The sequence below is a fragment of the Aquarana catesbeiana genome, linkage group LG02 (genome assembly GCF_042186555.1).
Source record: "Aquarana catesbeiana isolate 2022-GZ linkage group LG02, ASM4218655v1, whole genome shotgun sequence".
In the NCBI taxonomy this organism is placed as follows: domain Eukaryota; kingdom Metazoa; phylum Chordata; class Amphibia; order Anura; family Ranidae; genus Aquarana; species Aquarana catesbeiana.
The window spans coordinates 196,983,684-197,007,115 of record NC_133325.1 but is presented as its reverse complement, the minus strand read 5'-3'; the positions used below and the strand labels follow the sequence as shown (position 1 = coordinate 197,007,115).

The following is a 23,432-nucleotide window of genomic DNA, read 5'->3' as shown; positions in this document are numbered from 1 at the left end:
TGTTTTTGCTAATTTTTCTTGCCGACAGCCACCAATTCGATTCAGATATTCCAGCCATTAGAACAGTAGAATGTTACTGATGATGTGAGCAACACAAACAGATTTTTAAGGCAGCCCGTTAAAATAAATACACCAACATCTACCTTTTTCTTACTTAACAATGCACTTTGGTAAATGGGTCTCCATGTACAGTGTTACCTAGAACCCGTCACCGGTAGGCCAACAATATATTTCAGAAGATACAGTAACGTACCATCAATACTGGAATCTTCTGCTGTGCCAGTCCCACTGTTCTTGAAAGCTTCTTCTGGCTGCAGTATGGGATGAGAGGACAATGCACTTTTCTGTTGTTGCTCAAAATGTTGGCTTTTCCTGATGTATTCTTCCACTTTCCTCAGATCCCCATCCACAGATTCATAATGAAGCTCTAATTTGGTCACATTTTCCACTGTTAGAGTACTGTGACTTGGTGCTTGCCCTTTGAGATGTTCTTTAGATTTATTATCCATTATGATTTCCTTTAGAAGGTATGTGACTGTACTGTTTTACTGTTTTAGTTATTTAATTCATCAAACATGTTCATTGTGATAAAGCATTCTGCAAAATGGAAACAAAAATTAGGTCAATATATAAATGCAACATACGTATAAATAATCTTTCTTTGATACATTGTATACTAGAACTCAGAGTCACTCACTGTATGGATGAGAAGTGTTCATTAGAACGCAGTCTGCTAATTCAGGAGTAAAGGATCCTATAGACATGAGATTGTCTTGTCTGTCTATACAAATTCTGCACACTAAAGACGTTCTCCAGCCTACCAATCTCAAAAGAAGAATCATTTAATGGATCTGGGGGTGTATGATGTATTCTATTTGGGATGTATTGATTTTAATGGACAATTAGACCTTATGCCGTTTACATAACACATACAGGGAGTCCCCGAGTTACAAACATCCGACTTGCGAATAACTCCTACTTACGAATGGGACGGCGGGCACATTCAACGGAACCTTTTTGATGGCGGGCACATTCGACGGAACCTTTTCGATGGCGCGCACATTCGACGGACCCTTTTTCGACGGCGGCCACGGTCAACGGAACATCAGAAAACAACATATCTGCCGTTCTGCCCATGCTGTTCCGACTTACGAACATATTCGACTTAAAGTGGATGTAAACCCGAATTTTTTTTTTTTTATGTCATAATGTAGAGTATAAGATTTCCTATCATTTGAGCCCAGTCTTGCCACAAAGAGTTAATCCAGCTCTGAGCAATCCTCTTTTATTGTTCAGTGAGATAAAACTTGACAAACAGAGAAAAACTTTGTCAAATCCTCCCCTTGCTGTGAGTGACAGGTGATTTACATATCTCGTGCACTAGCCTAAGACATGCATTATTTTTTAATTCCCACCCCCACTCCTTTCTTCAGCAGCTCTGCAAGGATTGGCTGTTCCACACCTCAGCATGATTTGGCATGCTGAAGTCATGTGGTTACTTTCCTGTCTTTTCACTGGATATTAGAGATCATAGCAGAAGTTCAGTGTAAGAAATAAACAGGAGAAAATGCATATTGACAAGGGGAGTGTAGAGGTGGGTGGGGAGTCTACTGACATCACGACTCCACCCACTGAGCTCCAGACAACAGACCCACCCACAGAATCTGCAGTTTTTTGGGTCTCATAACAGACAGAGGGGAGACATTTGACAGGTAAAGATACATGCAGGAGGCATGTATATCCTTATAGATAACCCCTATGGCAGTAGTTTAGAAAGGATGACATTGGGTTTACATCCACTTTAAGAACAAACCTACAGTCCCTAGCCCGTTCGTAACTCGGGGACTGCCTATATGTGCAAATTGGGTGTCTAGTCAAAATCGAATGGGATGGCCTCCTGATCATGTGACCATTGTAAAAGCCAATCACACTGGTCATAGTTACAGAGTTACATAGTTACATAGTAGGTGAAGTTGAAAAAAGACACAAGTCCATCAAGTCCAACCTATGTGCGATTATGTGTCAGTATTACATTGTATATCCCTGTATGTTGTGGTCATTCAGGTGCTTGTCTAATAGTTTCTTAAAGCTATTGATGCTCCCCGCTGAGACCACCGCCTGTGGAAGGGAATTCCACATCCTTGCCGCTCTTACAGTAAAAGAACCCTCTATGTAGTTTAAGGTTAAACCTCTTTTCTTCTAATTTTAATGAGTGGCCACGAGTCTTGTTAAACTCTCTTGTGCGAAAAAGTTTTATTTCTATTGTAGGGTCACCAGTACGGTATTTGTATATTGAAATCATATCCCCTCTCAAGCGTCTCTTCTCCAGAGAGAATAAGTTCAGTGCTCGCAACCTTTCCTCATAACTAAGATCCTCCTGACCCTTTATTAGCTTTGTTGTCCTTCTTTGTACTTGCTCCATTTCCAGTACATCCTTCCTGAGGACTGGTGCCCAGAACTTAACAGCATACTCTAGGTGCGGTCGGACCAGAGTCTTGTAGAGTGGGAGAATTATCGTTTTATCTCTGGAGTTGTTCCCTTTTTAATGCATGCCAATATTCTGTTTGCTTTGTTAGCAGCAGCTTGGCATTGCATGCCATTGCTGAGCCTATCATCTACTAGGACCCCCAGGTCCTTTTCCATCCTAGATTCCCCCAGAGGTTCTCCCCCCAGTGTATAGATTGCATTCATATTTTTGCCACCCAAATGCATTATTGTACATTTTTGTACATTGAACCTCATTTGCCATGTAGTTGCCCACCCCATTAATTTGTTCAGATCTTTTTGCAAGGTTTTTGCAAGTTATTGCCCTGCTTAGCTTAGTATCATCTGCAAATACAGAGATTGAACTGTTTACCCAATCCTCCAGGTTGTTTATGAACAAATTAAATAGGATTGGTCCCAGCACAGAACCCTGGGGAACCCCACTACCCACCCCTGACCATTCCCAGTACTCCCCATTTATCACCACCCTCTGAACTCGCCCTTGTAGCCAGTTTTCAATCCATGTACTCACCCTATGGTCCATGCCAACGGACCTTATTTTGTACAGTAAACGTTTATGGGGAACTGTGTCAAATGCTTTTGCAAAATCCAGATACACCACGTCTACAGGCCTTCCTTTATCTCGATGGCAACTCACCTCCTCATAGAAGGTTAGTAGATTGGTTTGGCAAGAACGATCCTTCATGAATTCATGCTGATTACTGCTGATACCGTTCTCATTACTAAAATCTTTTATATAGTCCCTTATCATCCCCTCCAAGAGTTTACATACTATTGATGTTAAGCTAACTGGTTTGTAATTCCCAGGGACGTATTTTGGACCCTTTTTAAATATTGGTGCTACACTGGCTTTTTTCCAATCAGCTGGTACCATTCCAGTCAGTAGACTGTCTGTAAAAATTAGGAACAACGGTCTGGCAATCACTTGACTGAGTTCCCTAAGTACCCTCGGATGCAAGCCATCTGGTCCCGGTGATTTATTAATGTTAAGTTTCTCAAGTGTAATTTTAATTCTGTCCTCTGTTAACCATGGAGGTGCTTCCTTTGTTGTGTCATGAGGATAAACACTGCAGTTTTGGTTACTGAAGCCCCCCGAATCACTCGTGAAGACTGAGGAGAAAAATAAATTCAATACCTTCGCTATCTCCCCATCCTTTGTAACCAGATGTCCTTCCTCATTCTTTATGGGGCCAATATGGTCTGTCCTCCCTTTTTTACTGTTTACATACTTAAAGAATTTCTTGGGATTTTTTTTTGCTCTCCTCTGCTATGTGTCTTTCATGTTCTATCGTAGCTATCCTAATTGCACCCTTACATTTTTTGTTGCATTCTTTATAAAGTCTGAATGCTGAGGATGATCCCTCAACCTTGTATTTTTTGAAGGCTTCCTCCTTTGCTTTTATATGCATTTTTACATTGGCGTTAACCCACCCAGGACTTTTGTTTGCGCTTTTAAATTTGTTACCCAATGGGATGCATTGGCTAATGCCCTTATTTAATATGCTCTTAAAGCAAACCCATCTCTCTTCCGTGTTCTTTGTTCCTAATATTTTATCCCAATTTATGCCTTTTAGCAAGGTTTGTAGTTTAGGGAAGTTGGCTCTTTTGAAATTCAGTGTTTTTGTATTCCCTTTATGTTTCCTATTTGTGTGATTTATACTGAAACTAATTGACCTGTGATCGCTGTTACCTAAATTGCCCCGTATTTCTACATCCGTGATCAGGTCTGTATTGTTGGTAATTAGTAGATCCAGTAATGTTTTATTTCTAGTTGGTGCGTCTACCATCTGACCCATAAAATTGTCCTGCAAGACACTAAGGAACTGGCGAGCCTTAAATGAATGCGCGGTTCCCTCCGCCCAGGCTATGTCTGGATAATTAAAATCCCCCGTTATGATAACACTTCCCATCCTTGCTGCTAATCCAAATTGTGATAGGAGATCTGTCTCCACTTCCTCCCTCAGGTTAGGGGGCCTATAGCATGCTCCCAGTATTATTTTCCCCTTAGTTTCATCCCTTTGGAGCTCTACCCATAAGGATTCCACCTCCTCCCTAGCTCCCTTAGTGATGTCATCTCTCACATTCACTTGTACATTATTCTTGATATATAGGCATACCCCTCCCCCTTTTTTACCCTCTCTGTCTTTGCGGTAAAGGGTATACCCAGGTCTCTGAATTTCCCACAAAATCCAAATCCTCCTCGTACAACAGTATCTCAAGTTCACCCATCTTGTCCGCCATGCTCCTGGCATTGGTGAACATGCCACACAGTTTAGACCGGTCGCATATTGTCCTCGTATTGGGTGTTTCGAGATTGCAACTAGGAGCTGCTACTACTACTACTACTATTTACCTTGTGTTTTTGTGCTTTGGTCAACCTACCACTAATACCCCCAATACTACCCTCTGGAATATCTTCCGCGCTGACTATCTCTACCTCTGGACCCTCCCCCCATCGCCTAGTTTAAAAACCCCTCTAACTTTTTGGCCATCTTCATTCCCAGCAGATCTGCACCCTCCTCATTTAGGTGCAGTCCGTCCCTTCTATAGTACCGGTTATCGACTGAGAAGTCAGCCTAATTCTCCAGGAACCCAAACCCCTCCTTACTACACCAGCCACTTGTTTACTTCCCTAATCTCCCTCTGCCTTTCTGGTGTGGCTCGATGTACCGGTAGTATTCCTGAGAATACTACCTTGGAGGTCCTTTTCCTCAATTTAGCTCCTAAGTCCCTAAAATCGTTCTTTAGGACACTCCATCTGCCTCTGACTTTGTCATTGTTGCCAACCTGCACCATGACAGCCGGGTCTTCCCCAGCCCCTCCCAGTAATCTGTCCACAAGATCCGTAATGTGCCGAACCCGAGCGCCCGGTAGACAACATACTGTTCGGCGCTTCAGGTCTTTGTTACAGATTGCCCTCTCTGTCCTTCTAAGAATTGAGTCCCCTACCACCAGAATCTGTCTTTCCTTTCCCTTCGCTGCCCCCCCACTCTCACTGGAGGAGTTCTTCCCCGGCAGCTAGAAGAGTCCCTCAGTTCCAGCAGTGCTGGTCCCTGACCGGTTTCACCAATGTCAATCAATGGAGCGCAGTGGTGTATTTAGGTTTTGTGCTGCCCTAGGCCTGACTAAACTCATGGACTCCCCCTAATTTAAGTACGACCCACCCCTTGCTGCCGAGGCCACACCCCTTCCTATTTAAGACCCAACCTATCATCTGTAAACCACACCCCTTCCTCTTTAGGCTCATTTGGCACCTTTCAGGGAGGAGGGGAGAACAGGTACCTGTTTTTGACAGGTACCCTTCTCCACTTCCTGGAGACTACGCTGACCCCTCTGAAGTTCGGCCCCCCTCCTCCTTCCTCCACTGGGGCATTCAGAAAGTGCAACGCGCTTCGCACACGTGCAGTAGTGAACCGTCTGGTTTCCCTTACCATGAATGATGGTGGCAAAACCCGAGAGCCAATCCGAAAATCGGCTGAGGTGTTGACATCGCGGGATCCCTGGACAGGTAAGTGTCCTAATATTAAAAGTCAGCAGCTACAGTATTTGTAGCTGCTGAGTTTTAATGTTTTCACAGGGTGGGGCGGGACTCCCCTTTAATGAGTTTGCATTGATTTCAGCATTGATGGAGCACTTTATTGCAATATCATGATCTGCATATTAATGCACTTTCACTAAATGTGGACTGTTTAAAGGGTTTGCATTGATTTTAGCATGCATGGAGCTCTTTACACATGCCAGTGGCGGCTGGTGCTCAAAATTTCTGGGGGGGTGCAAACAAACTAAAAAATTCAGAAAAAAAAAGACATCAATTGCAGCCTCACTGTGCCCCATCAAACACAGCCACTGTTCCATCAAATGCAGCCACTGTGCCCATCAATTGTAGCCACTGGGCCAAACGCAGCCACTGTGCCCACCAAATGCAGCCACTGTGCCAACCAAACGCAGCCACTGTGCCCACCAAACGCAGCCACTGTGCCCATCAATTGCAGCCACTGGGAAATCAAACACAGCCACTGGGCCATCAAACGCAGCCACTGTGCCCACCAAACGCAGCCACTGTGCCAATCAATTGCAGCCACTGTGCCCATCAAACGCAGCCACTGTGCCCACAAACGCAGCCATTGTGCCCACAAACGTAGCCACTGTGCCCATCAATTGTAGCCACTGTGCCATCAAATGCCAACACTGTTCCCATAACACTGATATAATTTATTAAATGACTTTACCTGCTGTCCTGGGGGGTTCCCTTGTGCTTCTCTCTCTCTCCTCCTGACGTCACTGCCAGACCCCACCCCAGTGCCGAGTAGAAGAGTTAAGGAAAGCAGTGCGGAGGAGGGTAGGCGGAGCATAAGGCTCCACCTCTGCCAGTCACCGACCGCTTATGGGGGTGTGAGTCACAAGCCGCCCCCGCATCAGAGAAAGTCCCCCCACCTGATTCCTGGCTCCCGCGCCCGCCCCCCGCACACATGCAGCCCATGGCTGCTGCCTTGCTGTAGCGGGCGGCGCTGCTGTGTATGGGTGTGCTTGGCAGAGGGTGGAGGGGCGTGAGCTCATGGTAAGCACACCCATTCACACGCCCCTCCACCCTCTGCCAAGCACACCCATACGCAGCAGCACCGCTACAGCAAGGCGACCGCCGTGGGCTGCATGTGTGTGGGGGGCGGCCGCGGGAGCCGGGAATCGGGTGGGGGGACTTTCTCTCATGCAGGGGGCGGCTTTTTTTGGCGCCCCCCGCAAAGTCCTGCCCTAGGCCTAGGCCTTGTCGGCCTAGGCCAAAACACAGCCCTGATGGAGCGTACTTATTGGGATGCTCCAGTCCTCCTCTTTGTCCCCACCTGCCTCTGTGCTGGCCCCTGCCGTTCCTGGCTCTCCTTTAGTAAGGAGGGACTTCTCAGTGCTGACAGTTGCTTTCCCAGATTCAGAACCTGGGCTTCCAGGGAAACAATGTGCTTACATTTTGCACAGCAGTATTCGCCCTCGTTCGGATGATCAAGGAACGCATACATGCAGCAAGATGTACAAAGAGTCGTCTCTCCACACCCGCCGGGCATCGTACCTATTAAATTTTGTGAGGATTGCTAGCTTCCTGACACTAATACTCAAAACAATACACAGGTACACAACAAGACAATACACAGGTACTCACAGACCTACGTGCACTCGCAGAACAGTCACAGACCCACATGCACCCGCAGACCTACGTGCACTCTCAGGCCACTCGCAGATCTACGTGCACTCGCAGACCTACGTGCACTCGCAGACCACTCGCAGACCTACGTGCACTCGCAGGCCACATCATGTGATAGGGAATTCCTTCTCAACCCCCAGGCATAATGACCAACTTAAAGGGATGCAGGGGCTGAAAAGGGGTTAAATAAGGGTTTTGCTTATTTACAAATGGGGATATAAATAGAGGATAAAGGCTAACTAAATGGGAGAGGATGAGGAGTAACAGGGTAATGGTGGATGGAAGGAGAGGGACTATTCTCTATGGTAGCACAATCATTCTCATCACAAAAAACCACTGACACCAGGGCGCTTTAAACCATGCAACTGGCAAGTTTGCACACGTTTCATCCTTCAGTCATCATTTAAGAAGAACTGTGCAATAGATCATTACTGTCCTCTGATCCATTTTTATGACATCAGATTTCTGGGGTGGGCAACCAGGCTGAGAAAATTGTACTCCTAGCAGATTGTCAACACTAACAGGTGTGACCTTATGAATGTATTTAACTTTTTGTTAGGAAAAAAAGAATTTATATCTAGTTTACAACTGATAATGAGATCTACCAGTACTGTAAAGACAGGGTTAATTATGGCAAATACAGCTCTCCAGCCCCCTTACGAACAAAGAAAACTAGTTAGGAATTGTCACTGCTGGAGTTATCAGAAAAAGGATCTGAAATGGTAAGCAGCATCTTTTTGCTATGTGAATGATAACATGTAACAATTATAAAGTAGGTGTTATCTCAGTTTGTCTGTAAAAGTGGAAATACACCTTAACCACTTCAGCACTGGAAGGTTTTACCCACTTCCTGGGAGAATGGATAGATATAAACATCGCTGGCAGAATGTAACAATACAGCTTACTAAAGGTGCAAATAAATGACATAACCACAATATAGATATGACCCTATACAAATAGTGAAAAAGCCATCAAACATTGAACAGATAAACTGTATATAAAGTGTTAAGTGCTCCAAAAGTGCACGAGTGCTTCAAAAACATTGCTGGTGCTCCAAAAAATATTGCCGGTGTTGTGTGCCACACTCCCCTCTTGTGACCCCACTCACCAAATTGCATGAATCCACAGCTTTGCCGTTTGGGGTCAAAAGCGCTATGATCTGTAAGATCTAGTCTAGGACAAATGGATTTCTCAGAAGCCTCTCACAAAAGTTGTTCCCATGGGTGTTCAAAGTTAATAGATCGTAATCATCCGCGAGACAGAGAAGGAACTGATAGTGAAGTACTGTTTGTAATGTGCCTCTTTACCCACTTCCTGACCAGGCCATTTTTTGCAATACGGCACTGCATCGCTTTAACTGACAATTGTGCGGTCATGTGACTCTGTACCCAAATAAAATTGATGTCCTTTTTTCCCACAAATAGAGCTTTCTTTTGGTGGTATTTGATCACCTCTACGGTTTTTATTTTTTGCGCTAAAAACAAAAAAAGACAGACAATTTAAAAAAAAAAAAAAACAATATTTTTTACTTTCTGCTATAATACATATCCAAAAAAAACGAATTTCTTCATCAATTTAGGCCATTTATGTATTGTGTACATCTTTTTGGTAAAAAAAATCCCAATAAACGTATGTTAAATGGTTTGTGGAAAAGTTATAGCGTCTACAACTTACCGGATAGATTTATGGACTTTTATGTAATTATTTATTTATTTTACTGGTGATGGCGGCGATCTGCAATTTTTAGTGGGACTGCGACATTGCGACGGACAAATCTGACCCAAAGTGACACTTTTTGGAGACCAGTGACACCAATACAGTGATCAGTGCTAACAAAAAATGCATTGATCAATGTATAAATGACACTGGCAGGGAAGGAGTTAACACCAGGGGTGATGAAGGGGTTAAATGTGTTCCTTGGGAGGCGTTTTCTAACTGTGGGGGGAGTGGATTCACTGGAGGAAAAGAGAGGTTGTGATTCAGCTTAACTGAAACACGATCTCTGTCTCTTTTCCTCCCTGACAGAGTAGCGATGTGCTTTGTTTACATCGGCACACCGCTGCTCCGGTTCTCTTCCGAACGATCGGTGGGTTGGACCTGCCGATTGGCTCCCACTGTGTCCAAACACAGCGGGAGCGGCATGCGTGTGCCCCCTAAACCGTGTGCACGAAATCACGTACAGGTACGTGATTTTACGCAGCTGAGGCCGTCCTGCCGCAGTAAATGCATGTGGGGCATTCTGGAAGCAGTTAATATAAGGATTCTTGCAGTCTGTTCAACCAAGAGGCAAACCTAACGTTAATCTTTTAAACATAAAGTATAAATAAAGGGAAATCTTTTTTGGATAGAGTGGAGAGGGATTAGAGCGCCCATTTTATTGCTGCCTGTGCCCCCATACGATTCACCCTCTCTATTTGTCATGCTTACAATTATCATCGAAAGTGAAAGTAAAAGAAGATCCCAAATCCAGGGTTGTCTACAGGACAGTAATAGAGGAAAAATCTTCCAATAGAGACACTAGCTCTGGTGACCCTGAGTGACCTGAGTGAGGGATTTCATCACTTAGGAGGGATTTTCTCTCACTTCCCAATAGGGCACAGATGGCAGAAAAAAAAACTTGACAGGGTTTTCTTTACCCTTCCTTACTCTATCCAAAAAAAAAAAAAAAAGTTGTATCTGTAGTTCAACTTTAAATGTAATTCCCTAATTCCTGGCCCTAACACTAAGCTACAACTTTAAACTACGGTAAATGTTCCCTGTTTGGTGAGCAACTCTACTAAATCTTCAATCTTGCAGACAACTCTGAACTGAAAAATACCAGTGCCGATAACTTCTGAATTCTACAAAAAGGAGTATTAATAAATCCTTCCCAGCTCAACATGTGCCTAATAATCTTTGTTGTCTTTATCAATAATGGCAATTTCTCATATTTTGTTTAATGTTTCGCTACATGAAGAGTTGCTTGGAGAAGATGATTTCCTTTTTTATGTGAACATTCATAATTCAGAATAAAAATCCCATAAATAAAAATGCAATTTGTAAATCCAAAATGAGCACTGAATAAATTGTATTTTCCACCTTTAAAATCGATACATTCTCAGAGAACAGTTCCAGTGTTGGGTGCTGGCATTAGTCACTGTCACTTTTCTACATACTAATGATAGAGACTGCTAGGCTAGCTTTGCATATGGGATCAAGGTACAGCAGGTTTTGGTTGGCAGTAAGAGCAGTCTGACAACTTGTACTGTGCCAAGCCAATAGATTAACTTTGAAACATTACTTCATTAAAGTGTTAATATTAATCATCTTGTGACATACATATATATTATAAATATTTTATAATATATATATATATATATATATATATATATACACATATACACACACACACACACACACACACACACACACACACACACATACATACATACATACACACACATACACACACACACATTTTATATATATATAGTACTTCAGTGGAGACTGCTTGATGCAAATCCGTTGTCAAGATGAGGTTACGGAGATTAGATATTTTTAACCATGTAGAATTCACAACAGAATTGATATTTAAGCCTAACTCCAGCCAATATAAAAAAAATGTTTTGGATAGTGTGGAAAGGGTTAGAGCGTTACTGCTTTCTGGGACTTTCTGTCCCAGTGACACCCTGGCATTCTAACACAGCATGTCAAATAGAAGTTAACCATTTTCTACTATAGCCAATGCTAATATTAAAGTGTATGTAAACAATAAAATTTGGCCCCTTTTGGTCTGGCCAATACACAATTGATGGGTTTTCTTTATACCTGTTTGACTAGTTAAACACTGCCTGCCTTTGTGGACCTTTATGAATTCCATTGCTCCCAGCTCTCTAAAGATTACAGAATCATGCATCCACCACATCTAAGGACTGGTAAGTCAATCATTTATTTTATTAAAGAATGCTATAAACAAAAAGCAGGCCACAAAACCTAGGGAATAACACAGGAAAGGTGTTGATGGGAATTAAAAAATAAGTATTGTATTGTTCCTAGGCTAACAGGTGGGGGCCTTTGGTTGTGTACCCAACTCTACAACGAGAGGTAGCGCCTAGTTAGCTAGTTAGTTATGGCCCCCGGCTGGTCTCCCCTAAGCTCAGTAAGCCAGGATCTGTAGCTGCTGTGTGCTGTATATTGTATATTCAATATACAGCACACAGCAGCTACAGATCCTGGCTGACTGAGCTTAGGGGAGACCAGCCGGGGGCCATAATTAGCTAAGCTACCATTATGGAACAGGAATTTGCAGTTTGGGGAAAAATAACTATGATACCACTTGCAGAAAAATACACATAAAAGTGGAAACCATTTAATAGAATTTGGAAAGAAAATGGAAGCCCATTAAGGAAAGGATATGGTGGTTTGTTTGGTGATTTGTGAGCCCTGATCGTCTGGGATTCCTCCGGAGGGGTGCTGACAGTGGCCTGTGGCTTGGATTTTTCTTTCCTTGGAAGCTTATGATTATTAGGCTCTGGTGAGTTTAACCCCCTGAGGGGAGTGTGTTCTCACAGGGTGGAAGTGGATGGATCGGTGGAAGGTGCACACTGAATTTCTATACTGTGATCACCTATGAACACTTTCTGAACCACTGTGTCTACTGCCCTTCTCTCTCAAAGGACTTTTGTTTGTGAAGTTGGCCACATATATCCGTTATAGCTCAACATTAGCGCTGTTTTTAGTGTGTTATTATAGTCTTATTTGCTGATTATGGTATGCCACTATTTATGAGGAAGTTCTCAGGTCTGCAAGAGATTTGAAAGTCTGAATTGCTAGACTGATAATCAGTTTTAGGTTCACAAGCCAAGGTCGGCGCAAGAGAGAGTTTTGTAGTCGAGGTCACAAGCCAAGGTCGATGCAGGAGAGAGTTTCGTAGTCTGGGTCCCAAGCCAAAAGTATGCAGGATCAGACCACAATCTAGCGACAGGAAGTGCAGAGGCAAGGCTTATGTAGGAAGTTCATGGGAGGAGCAAGGAGTTCAAAGTTCAACAGCAATCAAGACACAAGGCAGGGTTGTCCAATGGATCAGGCAGGATTGTTCAATAGATCAGGCAGGGAGCTGTCCAGCATCCCACATAGCTCAGCGAGAAGAGTCAATGCCAGACACAGAAGAGGTCCCAGGTTATGACACAAGCGGGGGAGGGCCAGTAGCAGCAATATTAGGCATACAATCCTACAGCCATAGACTGACTGCCCTTTTTCCAGAGTGAAGCCTTGCAACTCAAAGCAGCACTTGCCTACATCCACCCCACCATCTCCAGTAATAACCTTCCCATGTCTTTTTTTTCCTGATTGGCACTGGGGAAAACTGCCTTCTTCTAGTTCATGACCTGGGCAGTTCCACATTTTCCCGCCCACCATCCCTATTTTTTATACTTTCCATTTTTTTATTATTTTAAAACATTTTTATTGCACGGCCTTCTCTACCCCTAGTCAAAACCAACACAAGCAGGGACAACCGGGCTGTAGCTAAAATGTTTGCAAGGATTCATTCTAATTAAATACTGGGTGTCAAGGATATACTACTGGCCGAAGGTGGCCAAATATGCACCTGGGGTTCTAGCCTGCCCTGCTGCATGAGTCATATCAGAAAGGGCCTTCAGTAGAGCGGGGGGGGGGGTTAGGGTAGGGAACACTGATGTGTTGGAGAAATAGCATTTGTTTCCACTTCTCTCTCAGCTACAGCTGTGCTTCTCACAAGCAGCTGAAGCAGAAACAATGTTTATTTATGCCAGGGGTGCTGGGGGGGGGGGGGCTGCAGCAGGGTTGTGATTGGCTGTGATGTTTATCCCCACCTACTAGACCAGGGAAGAGGATGAGAGACAGAACTGCAGGAGAGTGAGAACAAGGTAAGGAGGTAAGCTGTGCATGGCAGGGAAGGAGATGCTGTTTGACTGTACTGTGAGATAGAACCTCACTAACTACTGCACTCTGTGTCACTGCTGACCCTCTGAGCTCTGCATCACTAACCTTTGACCTCTGAACTCAGTAGTAAGAGATACAGTTCAGAGGTCAGTAGTAAAGGATGCAGAGTTTAAAGGTTAGTGGTAAATGAAATAGTTATGCAGAAGTCTGTAGCAAGTGACGTAGAGGTCAGAAGTAAGTGATGTAGAGATCAGACATCAGTATTAAGTGATGCAAAGTTCAGAGATCAGTAGTGACTCAGAGTTCAGAGGTTAGTAGTTAACCAGAGGTCAGTAGTAAGTAACACAGATTTCAGAGGTTCAGTAGTGATGTAGAGGTCAGTAGTAAGTGATGCATAAAGCAGGGGTTGTAGTGATGCAGAGGTCAGGGGTCAGTAGCAAGTGAGTCACTTACTGCTGCCCCCTGAACAGGTATCCCAACGTCTAATGTTGGGCCTTGGCCCCTCCAATGTAACTCCAAAGATACTGTCCTGTACATTCCCTATTAAACACAGTCTCATTCTAAACTATGTAAGCGAGCTCAGTACCACATACAAAACTGAAAATGTGAACATTTTTAAGTATTTGTTCTGCCAGTAAGAAGCATGAGGAAAACTTTAGACATAAATGTCTTCTACAGCAACATGTATAGGTTTACAAATTTAGACAAAAATAGTGCTTGCTGGGGTTTTTTTTTTTTTTTAATTACAAAACTTTGGGAAAATCTTGAACAACCGTGTAGAAATAGGTACTGACTCATTACATTTGCTGGGTAGTCGCTGGTTCCCCCTCCTTTCACAATACTGCAGTCATAACAGGAAGATTGGATAGATAGGTGAAAAGCAATAACGGTCCTGCTTAATAAAAACACAGTCTTTTCTCAATCCAACACCTTGCTGGAGAGGAACAGACAAGTCGATTTGAAACATGAAGCCTATTCATCATCTGATCTCAATTACTTTTTTCTCCACCTCTTCTTGGTAAGGCTTACTTCAGATGAAAAGGCTGCTGTAGCTGCTACAGTATTGAAATAACAACAAACATCATTAACCTGCTTCTTTCTGCTGACAAGAATGTCAGTTAGATGAGTTGATGAACGTTGCGGCAAATGATACATACAGAGAGGCTGTTTTCAAGTCAAGTTCTTTGGGTTATCTTCAACTTGAACAACAAATTCTTGATAAATTCTATTGGAAACAAATTAAGATGATTATCAAAAACAATATGGAGTTCAACTGCCATAGGAAATATTCTTTAAGCTGAACTCCAGAATAAGAAGGTATTGTCTAAAGGCAAGAGGCTCGTGTACGTTGTATTTTTACATTACACTTGTGTAGCGCTACCGCCACAGGAGCCATTGGTTATGTTGGGTCCTCTGTTCTTACCTCAATCTTGGAAAAGAGCTCAGCACCACTGGCAACTCTGGTATACACAACAATAGGTAGAGATTAATAGCTTTTGTTAATACCTCAGGGTCACCCTGAAATGAAACTGAAGGCCTTGCGGTAACGTAACAGAGGATATTGACAAATAATGTTCAGAAAAGGAAATACAATATAATATGGCTTCATTTGATATAGTTAGAGCACTACCTTAACGTCAAACCAAAACCAGCATAAACTGTAGCTCTTCCTACTAAATGAACAGCATAGGGCAACAATAAACTGGTACTAATGCAGATCAGGGCTACTTTGTCTATGGCCCTTGGGGTGAGAGAGCTAAACCTAGGCTTATTAGCAACAGAGAAAGATAAATATGCTGAAAATTGTGTTATTTAGTGGGTGAATTGTGTACAGTCTTTAAAGTGGAGTTCCACCCACTTTTACAACTCTTCAGCATCCCTCACTAAACTCACTAAACTTTTTTTTTCTCAGCACCTACTGTATATCTGCTGTATTCATTTTTCACTTCCTCCTCCCTGGCCGCGGCCCATCGCATCATTTCCTGTTTGCAATGCCTTCTGGGAAGGGGCAGCAACTTTCTCTGAAACTGCCGTTGCTATGGAAACCTGATCTGAAACCTATTACACTGCTTGTGCTGCACTGAGCATGTGGGGCGGCAACCCTCTGAAACTGCAGCTGCTATGGAAACCTGACCTGAAACCTATTACACTGCTTGTGCTGCACTGAGCATGTGCGAGATCTGCAAGGATGAGATCCAGGAAGAAATACAGTCTGGCTTCAGATGCCCACACTTAAGATGGCCACGGCCTGCTGTAAGTTTATAAAATAACAAACTACTGCTATAAACGAACAAAACAGACCTTAGTTTACAGACTAACTTTACTAGAATACATTAAGCTTGTGTATTATAGGGGTATTTTTATTTAAAAAGTATAATTTCGGCCGGAACACCACTTTAAGGTTAGTCTTCTGCTGCCTATGTTGGGGCCCTTAAAGACGTTGGTGTGCATGTTAGGTCGGGGGGAATAACCCTGCAAAAACAGTAAGTCAGTCATAGAAAATAATGGACTTTTTGGAGCACTAACTAGGAAGTGGCCACATGGGGGTTAACACTTTGAGATATGATTATGGTTGTATATACCGGTTTTTCTCAAACTTTTTTCAGTCAAGGAGCCCTTTAAAGTTATGCACACTCCCTTTGTACCCAATTCTAAAATAAAAAAAAAAGAAAATAATAGTTTTACATAATGCAACAGCAGCCACACACATAGGACACCCAACATTAGAGGTGATTTATTCTTCCACAACAAATACACCTTTGCACATAGGTACTGAAAAGTAGTCCAATGGTTTACCTTATCCCTCAGTTTCTCTCTCTTGCCCAGCTAATGTGACTCCAGTGCTTACAGGAAGGGGCAGGGGAGGGGCAAACAAGAACACTATGTAATGGTGCAAAATGAAAACCCGTGGCTTTGTGTAACTAAAAGGAAGGCTTGATCCACCCACTGGCTTGTATACAGTTTTGGGGCAATTTTTTTGGCATTTACCAAGGCACCCCTAAAGAAAACCAAAAGCACCCTGGTTGAAAAAGAGGGTCTATAATTTTTATCATAGGTGTATTTTAAATGATAGAAACAGAATATCAACAAAAAATTCAGAAAAAACATATGATACAAATGTTATAAATTGAGTTGCAGTCAGTGTTAATTTTGACTTCAAATTTTGATTTAGTTTTAGTTAGTCTTTTGACTGAAATGCCATTTTAGTTTTAGTCATATTTTAGTTATCTGAATTGTTTTAGTCATATTTTAGTTGACTAAAATCACCAGTAAGCACTGAGATGTTTAAACAAATTTATTACAAACTGATTAAAAAAGAACAACCAGACAGACACTAGTTTAAAAACTTTGCAAAGTAGAAATTGTCTATATGCTATTACAGCACACAACCCATACACCAAGAAATATACTCCTGAATGATCATGACATTGTCCTTATTGAAACAGTTATTGTTCTATCAGGCTTGGTGTGAGTTGATCATAGCGTGCAGTAGATCGGCTCTACATGTTACGCGCATAAACGTTTCTTCAAGAACTTAGGCTTACATTCCATATAAAACAGAGAAACAACAATACATCTTTAAAACAAAAGACTGGTGTGCATAAAAAAATCAGTACATAGCACATATTGAAATAACACATGCTGACTGTTTATCAACCCATACACATAATGCAAAGATTCGCAGGACCCAGCGCAGAAGAATGTTTGTATCTTCCTTAGGCTGGGATCCTCTGTGTCCTTATCGTTTTTGCCTTTTCGCAGATATCAATCTGATCTGTTCAATGTTTGTGTCTGCACCGTTAGGATGTCACTGCTTCCGATGTTCGGTTAATACCTGCTTAATTTTTTTTTTTTTTAAATACCAGATAAAGCTAACCAACGGCTATATCTGAATTTTTCCTATTCTGTTATACTAGATTCTTATTCTTGATCAAAAACCTCTTGAAATGCAATTGATATTTATGTTTATGCGGGGTCCTGCGGGTCCCCAACCCTGTTGCATGTTTCTAACCAAGCTGGCCGTTTGTCTTCTTTGTCCACATGCAAGCCTAGCCGTGGTCCTTGTGCCTCGTGAGGCAACATTTTGCAGCTATGCAGCCGCCAAACGTCGCATCACCATCTCCCCTGGATGTAGAGGGTGCGGCGCGTGGAGGTCTGGGCCCCATGGCGGATGCGCAGACCTTGGATGCATGTGCGGTGACCTTACAGCCGGGCCATTTGACGTCACTGTGGGCATGACTTGCGGGGCATCTCGGCCTGGGGTGGATGTATAAATATGTGCAATGGCACCACTGATTATATCCTCACCATCCTCATGCTGAATGATCTTTGGAGCGACGGATGTCACAACGCAGTTCTACATTCATGGTATGTGCCTGTTGTTTTTGTTGCCAACAAGGGTTTCTCCACCAAGTACTAAGTCATGTTTTGCTTGGGGATCAAATACATATTTTACTCACTGAACGGCAACTCAAATTTATAACATTTATATCATGTGTTTTTTCTGGATTTTTGGTTGATATTCTGTCTCTATCATTTAAAATAGACCTATGATAAAAATTATAGACCCTTCATTTCTTTGTAAGTGGGCAAACTTACAAAATCTGCAGGGGTTATTTTTAGTTATTTTTATTACTATCTATCTATATATATATATATATATATATATATATATATATATATATATATTACACTGTATACACACACACACACACACACACACACACACACACACACACAGTATCTCACAAAAGTGAGCATACCCCTCACATTTTGGTAAATATTTTATTATATCTTTTCATGTGACAACACTGAAGAAATGACACTTTGCTACAATGTAAAGTAGTGAGTGTACAGCTTGTATAACAATGTAAGTTAAAATAACTCAACACAGCCATTAATGTCTAAACTGCTGGCAACAAAAGTGAGTACACCCCTAAGTGAAAATATCAAAATTGGGTCCAATTAACCATTTTCCCTCCCCCGTGCCATGTGACTTGTTAGTGTTACAAGGTCTCAGGTGTGAATGGGACTATAAGAAGATTGCCAAGACCCTGAAACTGAGCTGCAGCACGGTGGCCAAGACCATACAGTGGTTTAGCAGGACAGGTTCCACTCAGAACAGGCCACGCCATGGTCGATCAAAGAAGTGCATGTGCTCAGTGTCATATCCAGAAGTTCTCTTTTGGGAAATAGACGTATGAGTGCTGCCATCTCCTACTCTATTAGCTTTTAGACAATCCCTCCTGCTCTCTCCGCACTATGCTAAACTCTCAGTGATATACAATAAACAAAAAAAAAATCATTTGGTAATGTGATTGCAAATCCAGGAATGCTCAAGCACAGAAATATTTTCAACAGAGTCTACAAGAAAAAATACTGTTAGGTGCTCAAAATCGATGGCACAACTATAAGCCCATCCTCACATGCCAAGGTTTTAGGTGTAGTCCTCTACTCTGAACTCTCCTTTAAGCACCACGTCCAATCGCTGTCAAATCTTGCCGCCTAAACCTCCGCAACATCTCCAAAATATGCCCCTTTCTAACCAATGACACAACAAAGCTCTTAATTCACTCGCTGGTCATCCCTTGTCATTGGCTTACCTCTACATAGTCTATCACCTCTTCAATCCATCATGAATGCTGCTGTCAGACTCATCCACCTTACCAATCGCTCTGTGTCTGCTACTCCTCTCTATCACCCAACAAATTAAATTCAAAATACTAACAACTACTTACAAAGCCATCTACAATTTAGCCCCCAGCTACATCGCTAGCCTAGTCTCTAAATACCAACCTACTCGTTCTCTTCGTTCCTCTCAAGACCTCCTGCTCTCTAGCTCCCTCGTCACTTCCTCCCATGCTCGCCTCCAGGACTTTTCCAAATCCTCTCCAATCCTATGGAATGCCTTAACCCAATCTGTCCACTTATCTCCTACTTTATTAGCTTTTAGACGATCCCTGAAAACCCTTCTCTTCAGAGAAGCCTATCCTTCCCCCGCCTAACAACTGTATTTTCATTTCCTCCATCAGCTCCCCCCCCCCCCCCCCCCCACAGTTATTACCTTTTGTTTCCACTTGACCCTCCCTTCTAGATTGTAAGCTGTAACGAGTAGGGCCCTCTGATCCCTCCTGTATTGATTTGTATTGTAAGTGTACTGTCTGCCCTCATGTTGTAAAGTGCTACGCAAACTGTTGGTGCTATACAAATCCTGTATAATAATAATAATAATAATACTGTATATACAGTATATTTGGGCCAGCATGACTATCCGTGTTTAGTAGTGAGCAGATGGGAGAGGTCAGTAGGAATGAGGGAAAGCAAAAAATCTCCACACGATTAGGGAGGAAGTCAGCATAAGGGATCACTAATGGGTTAATGGCGCATTCACCAGCTCCTCTGTAGTTGTAGAATCAAACTTCCTTTGGGAGCCCCCTTTAATATGGTGTTAAATCGCAGAAGGCTTCCTGCAGCGTTCTGACAAGTGGTGGATTCTGAAATGCAGCTGTGAACCTCAATGGGACTTTGTATAGAAATGGCAGTGGCCAGCTAGACTGGGTTCAGTGCTTCAAGTCCTCTGGGGCACCAGCTATAGGCCTCAGGGCAGACGCTTTCTGCAGCAGGAAACAAATCTGACTCTGTCTCAGTCCAGTGGTCTGCGGCTGACCTCCCCGCTCTCCAAGACATGCGAGTCCTGAAACCGATGCAGAAAGTGTTTAAAAGGGGCTCTCCCTCTCTAACACAGGACTTTCCCTTCTTCACACACCAGCAGTTAACTCCCAAATGCCTCTGAGTTTTTCTGGGCTTTTCTATTTATCTCGTTCCCCCCGCCTCTAGGCACACTGGATCTGGTAGTTTCTTTTGTTTGCAAAGATATTGGCATCTCTTCTGACCCAAACTACATCTCCCAGCATTCAGTGATCCAGGCTAAAAAGGATCAAAAGCACTATCTTGTAGTAAAAAAAGAAAAAGCATTTAGGCAATATTCACTATAATAATGCATTGAAAGGCCAGCACATTCTAGTAAAACTGATTCTGGTAACATATGGTTTGTTTTTTGTAAAGAAAAACGGTCACTGCTGCTCTCTCTATTGTGCAGGGTCACGGGTCTTGTATCCACCCCCACCTGTTATTTTTTGCAGGCAGCTTGTAGAGGGAGGATCTTCTAGGTCCCTCCTACAGTTTTGCTCTCTGCACAGTATATGTACAGAACAGCAATGATATCATTGCTACTTTTACAAGGTAATAACTAGGTTTGCAAAGGAATTTGTTGCACACAAAGGTAACTTATAGCCTTTGTGCCAGGAGTTCAGCTTTAAAGTATAGATTTTATTTTATCTTTAATCCATATTTAAAGAGTCAGAGTACCTAAAATGGATACTTTAGTTATATGCAGAGATTTGTGAGCTGAGTAAGCCTTTGCCTTCTTATATGTTTGGAAACCCAAACTGTGAGATCTTCCTGTTCATATTTTTTGATTGTTCCTGTCCACCTGGGAGTGTTATTTGTTCTTGTGCACTAATGCTCCTCCTGCACTCTCCGCACTATGCTGAACTCTCAGTGATAAACAAAAAATAAATCATTTGGTAATGTGATTGCAAATCCAGGAATGCTCAAGCAACAGAGTCTACAAGAAAAAATACTGTTAGGTGGATGAGTGGTCTGATCCTTTAAATGAGACAACACAACAGGACTTCTAGCAGTTTATGCTTTGCAAACAAGCATAATAAATGGCCTTTTCACTGACCACAGAGAACCTCTGGCTGTGCAGGAAGTAATTTATTAGAGCTGGTATGACAGTTTCCTATTCAGGGATGAGGTGCCAGAATTCCAGCAACCAATGAGGCATCCCCAGCCCTATTTACTGTAAACAGTGGAGCCTGGAATGCTGGCTGATGTCATTGACCAAATATGGCCATGTGTGGTCAATGACATCAGCCAGCCTCTCTGGTCCCATTACCCATCTCACAGCTAAATTTAAAGTGGTTGTAAACCTCAGATATGAAATATGAACAAAGCGTATCCTGCTATTTTGCCATTTTGATCATAATGATTTAAATGTAGGGTGACCAAACAAAGGGATGTAATTTTCCTTTCACCACCAAGGACCTTATGCCGCTTACACACGAGCGGACTTTCCGGCATACTTGGTCCGGTGGACCAGAGTCCGCCGCACAATCCGATCGTGTGTAGGCTCCGGCGGACTTTTTTTCCCCAAAAGTCTGCCGTACCTAGATTTGGAGCATGTTTCAAATCTTGGTCCGCCGGACTCAGTTCCTGACGGAAAGCCAGTTCGTCTCGGTCGTCTGTATGCTGGTCCGACGGACCAGATATGACGCACGGGCAGGGTATTGCATCTCGCGCTCGCTGCAATAGGAAAAACACATTTTCCTATTTCGGCGAGCGCGGGGCATACCAGGCCCTTAAGTCTGATATGGATTTTAAAGGGAACCCCCTATGCCCTAGAATCCATACCAGACCCCGATCCGAGCACGCAGCCCGGCCAGTCAGGAAAGGGGGTGGGGACGAGCGAGCGCCCCCCCCTCCTGAACCGTACCAGGCCGCATGCCCTCAACATGGGGGAGTGGGTGCTTTGGGGGAGGGGGCGCCCTGCGGGGCCCCCCCACCCCAAAGCACCTTGTCCCCATGTTGATGAGGACAAGGGCCTCTTCCCGACAACCCTGGCCGTTGGTTGTCGGGGTCTGCGATTGGGGGGCTTATCGGAATCCGGAAGCCCCCTTTAATAAGAGGGCCCCCAGATCCCGGCCCCCCACCCTGTGTGAATGAGTATGGGGTACATGGTACCCCTACCCATTCACCTAGGGAAAAAGTGTCAATAATAAAACACACTACACAGGTTTTTAAAGTAATTTATTCGACAGCTCCAGGGGGGGGGTTTCTTCCGGCTTTGGGGGTCTTCGTCCGACTTCGGGGGTCCCTCCGGTTCCTCTTCTCCCGGCGTCCGGTTGGTTCTTCTCCGCTCTCTCTGGCCTCTTCTCCCGGTGTTCCAGTTCTTCTGCCAGCTCCTCCGATGTCTTCATGCCGCCCTTTTGCTTCTTGGCTTCTGGGCTTCTTCCCATGTTGACACGACGGTCTCTCAGGCTGGAATGCTCTCTGAGTGTTCCGATGTGACTTATATAGGTGGAGACCCCGCCCCCTTATGCCGTCACAGTCCCTGGGCATGCTGGGACTGTGACGGTTTAGGGGGGCCTGGTCAACATCACCCGGTGACCACATATACATTGTATATCCCATATACAGGGATATACAATATAATACTGACATATAATCACACACATAGGTTGGACTTGATAAACTTGTGTCTTTTTTCAACCTCATCTACTATGTAACTATGTAACCTTTGATCAGTTATTAGACCTTGTAAGAGGATGTCTGAGCCGAAGGTATATCAACATGAGACAAAGCATTAGTGCGGAAGAATGGCTGTTAGTGACTTTAAGGTAGGTTTTCCATATGTTGAACAGATGCTTAAAAATATGTGTAATTATTTTTCTTCCAATTTCATTCTTTCTGAATTTTTCTCAATTTTTTATTGCAGATACCTTGCCACTGGTGCCAGTTGCACCTCCCTTCACCATCAATTTTTAAATGGGAATCTCAACTGTGTCAACAATTGTGCATGACACTTGTCTCGTTCTGTGGGAAGAACTGAAAAGCTCAGTAATGCCAGAACCAACGTCCAGTGTGTGGGAAGAAAAAGCTGAGGAGTTTTGGGAGAAAACTAGCTTCCCAAATTGCATTGGGGACATTGGATGGTAAACATGTCCGCCTCATCAAGTCACATAAATCTGGTTCCTGCTTCTTCAACTACAAA

General features: G+C 43.2%; 1 protein-coding gene across 2 annotated transcripts in view; it reads right to left on the bottom strand.

Annotated features, from left to right (window-relative positions):
- The window catches only part of ERICH6B (glutamate rich 6B), a 277,532-nt gene that overhangs the window by 195,082 nt on the left and 59,018 nt on the right, over window positions 1–23,432 (bottom strand). For both annotated transcript variants that reach the window (XM_073614158.1, XM_073614159.1), the window contains exon 2: window positions 254–597. In XM_073614158.1, coding sequence (XP_073470259.1) covers window positions 254–509 — 256 coding nt within the window. In that variant the 5' untranslated portion in view covers window positions 510–597. The remainder of the gene's footprint in view (window positions 1–253; window positions 598–23,432) is intronic.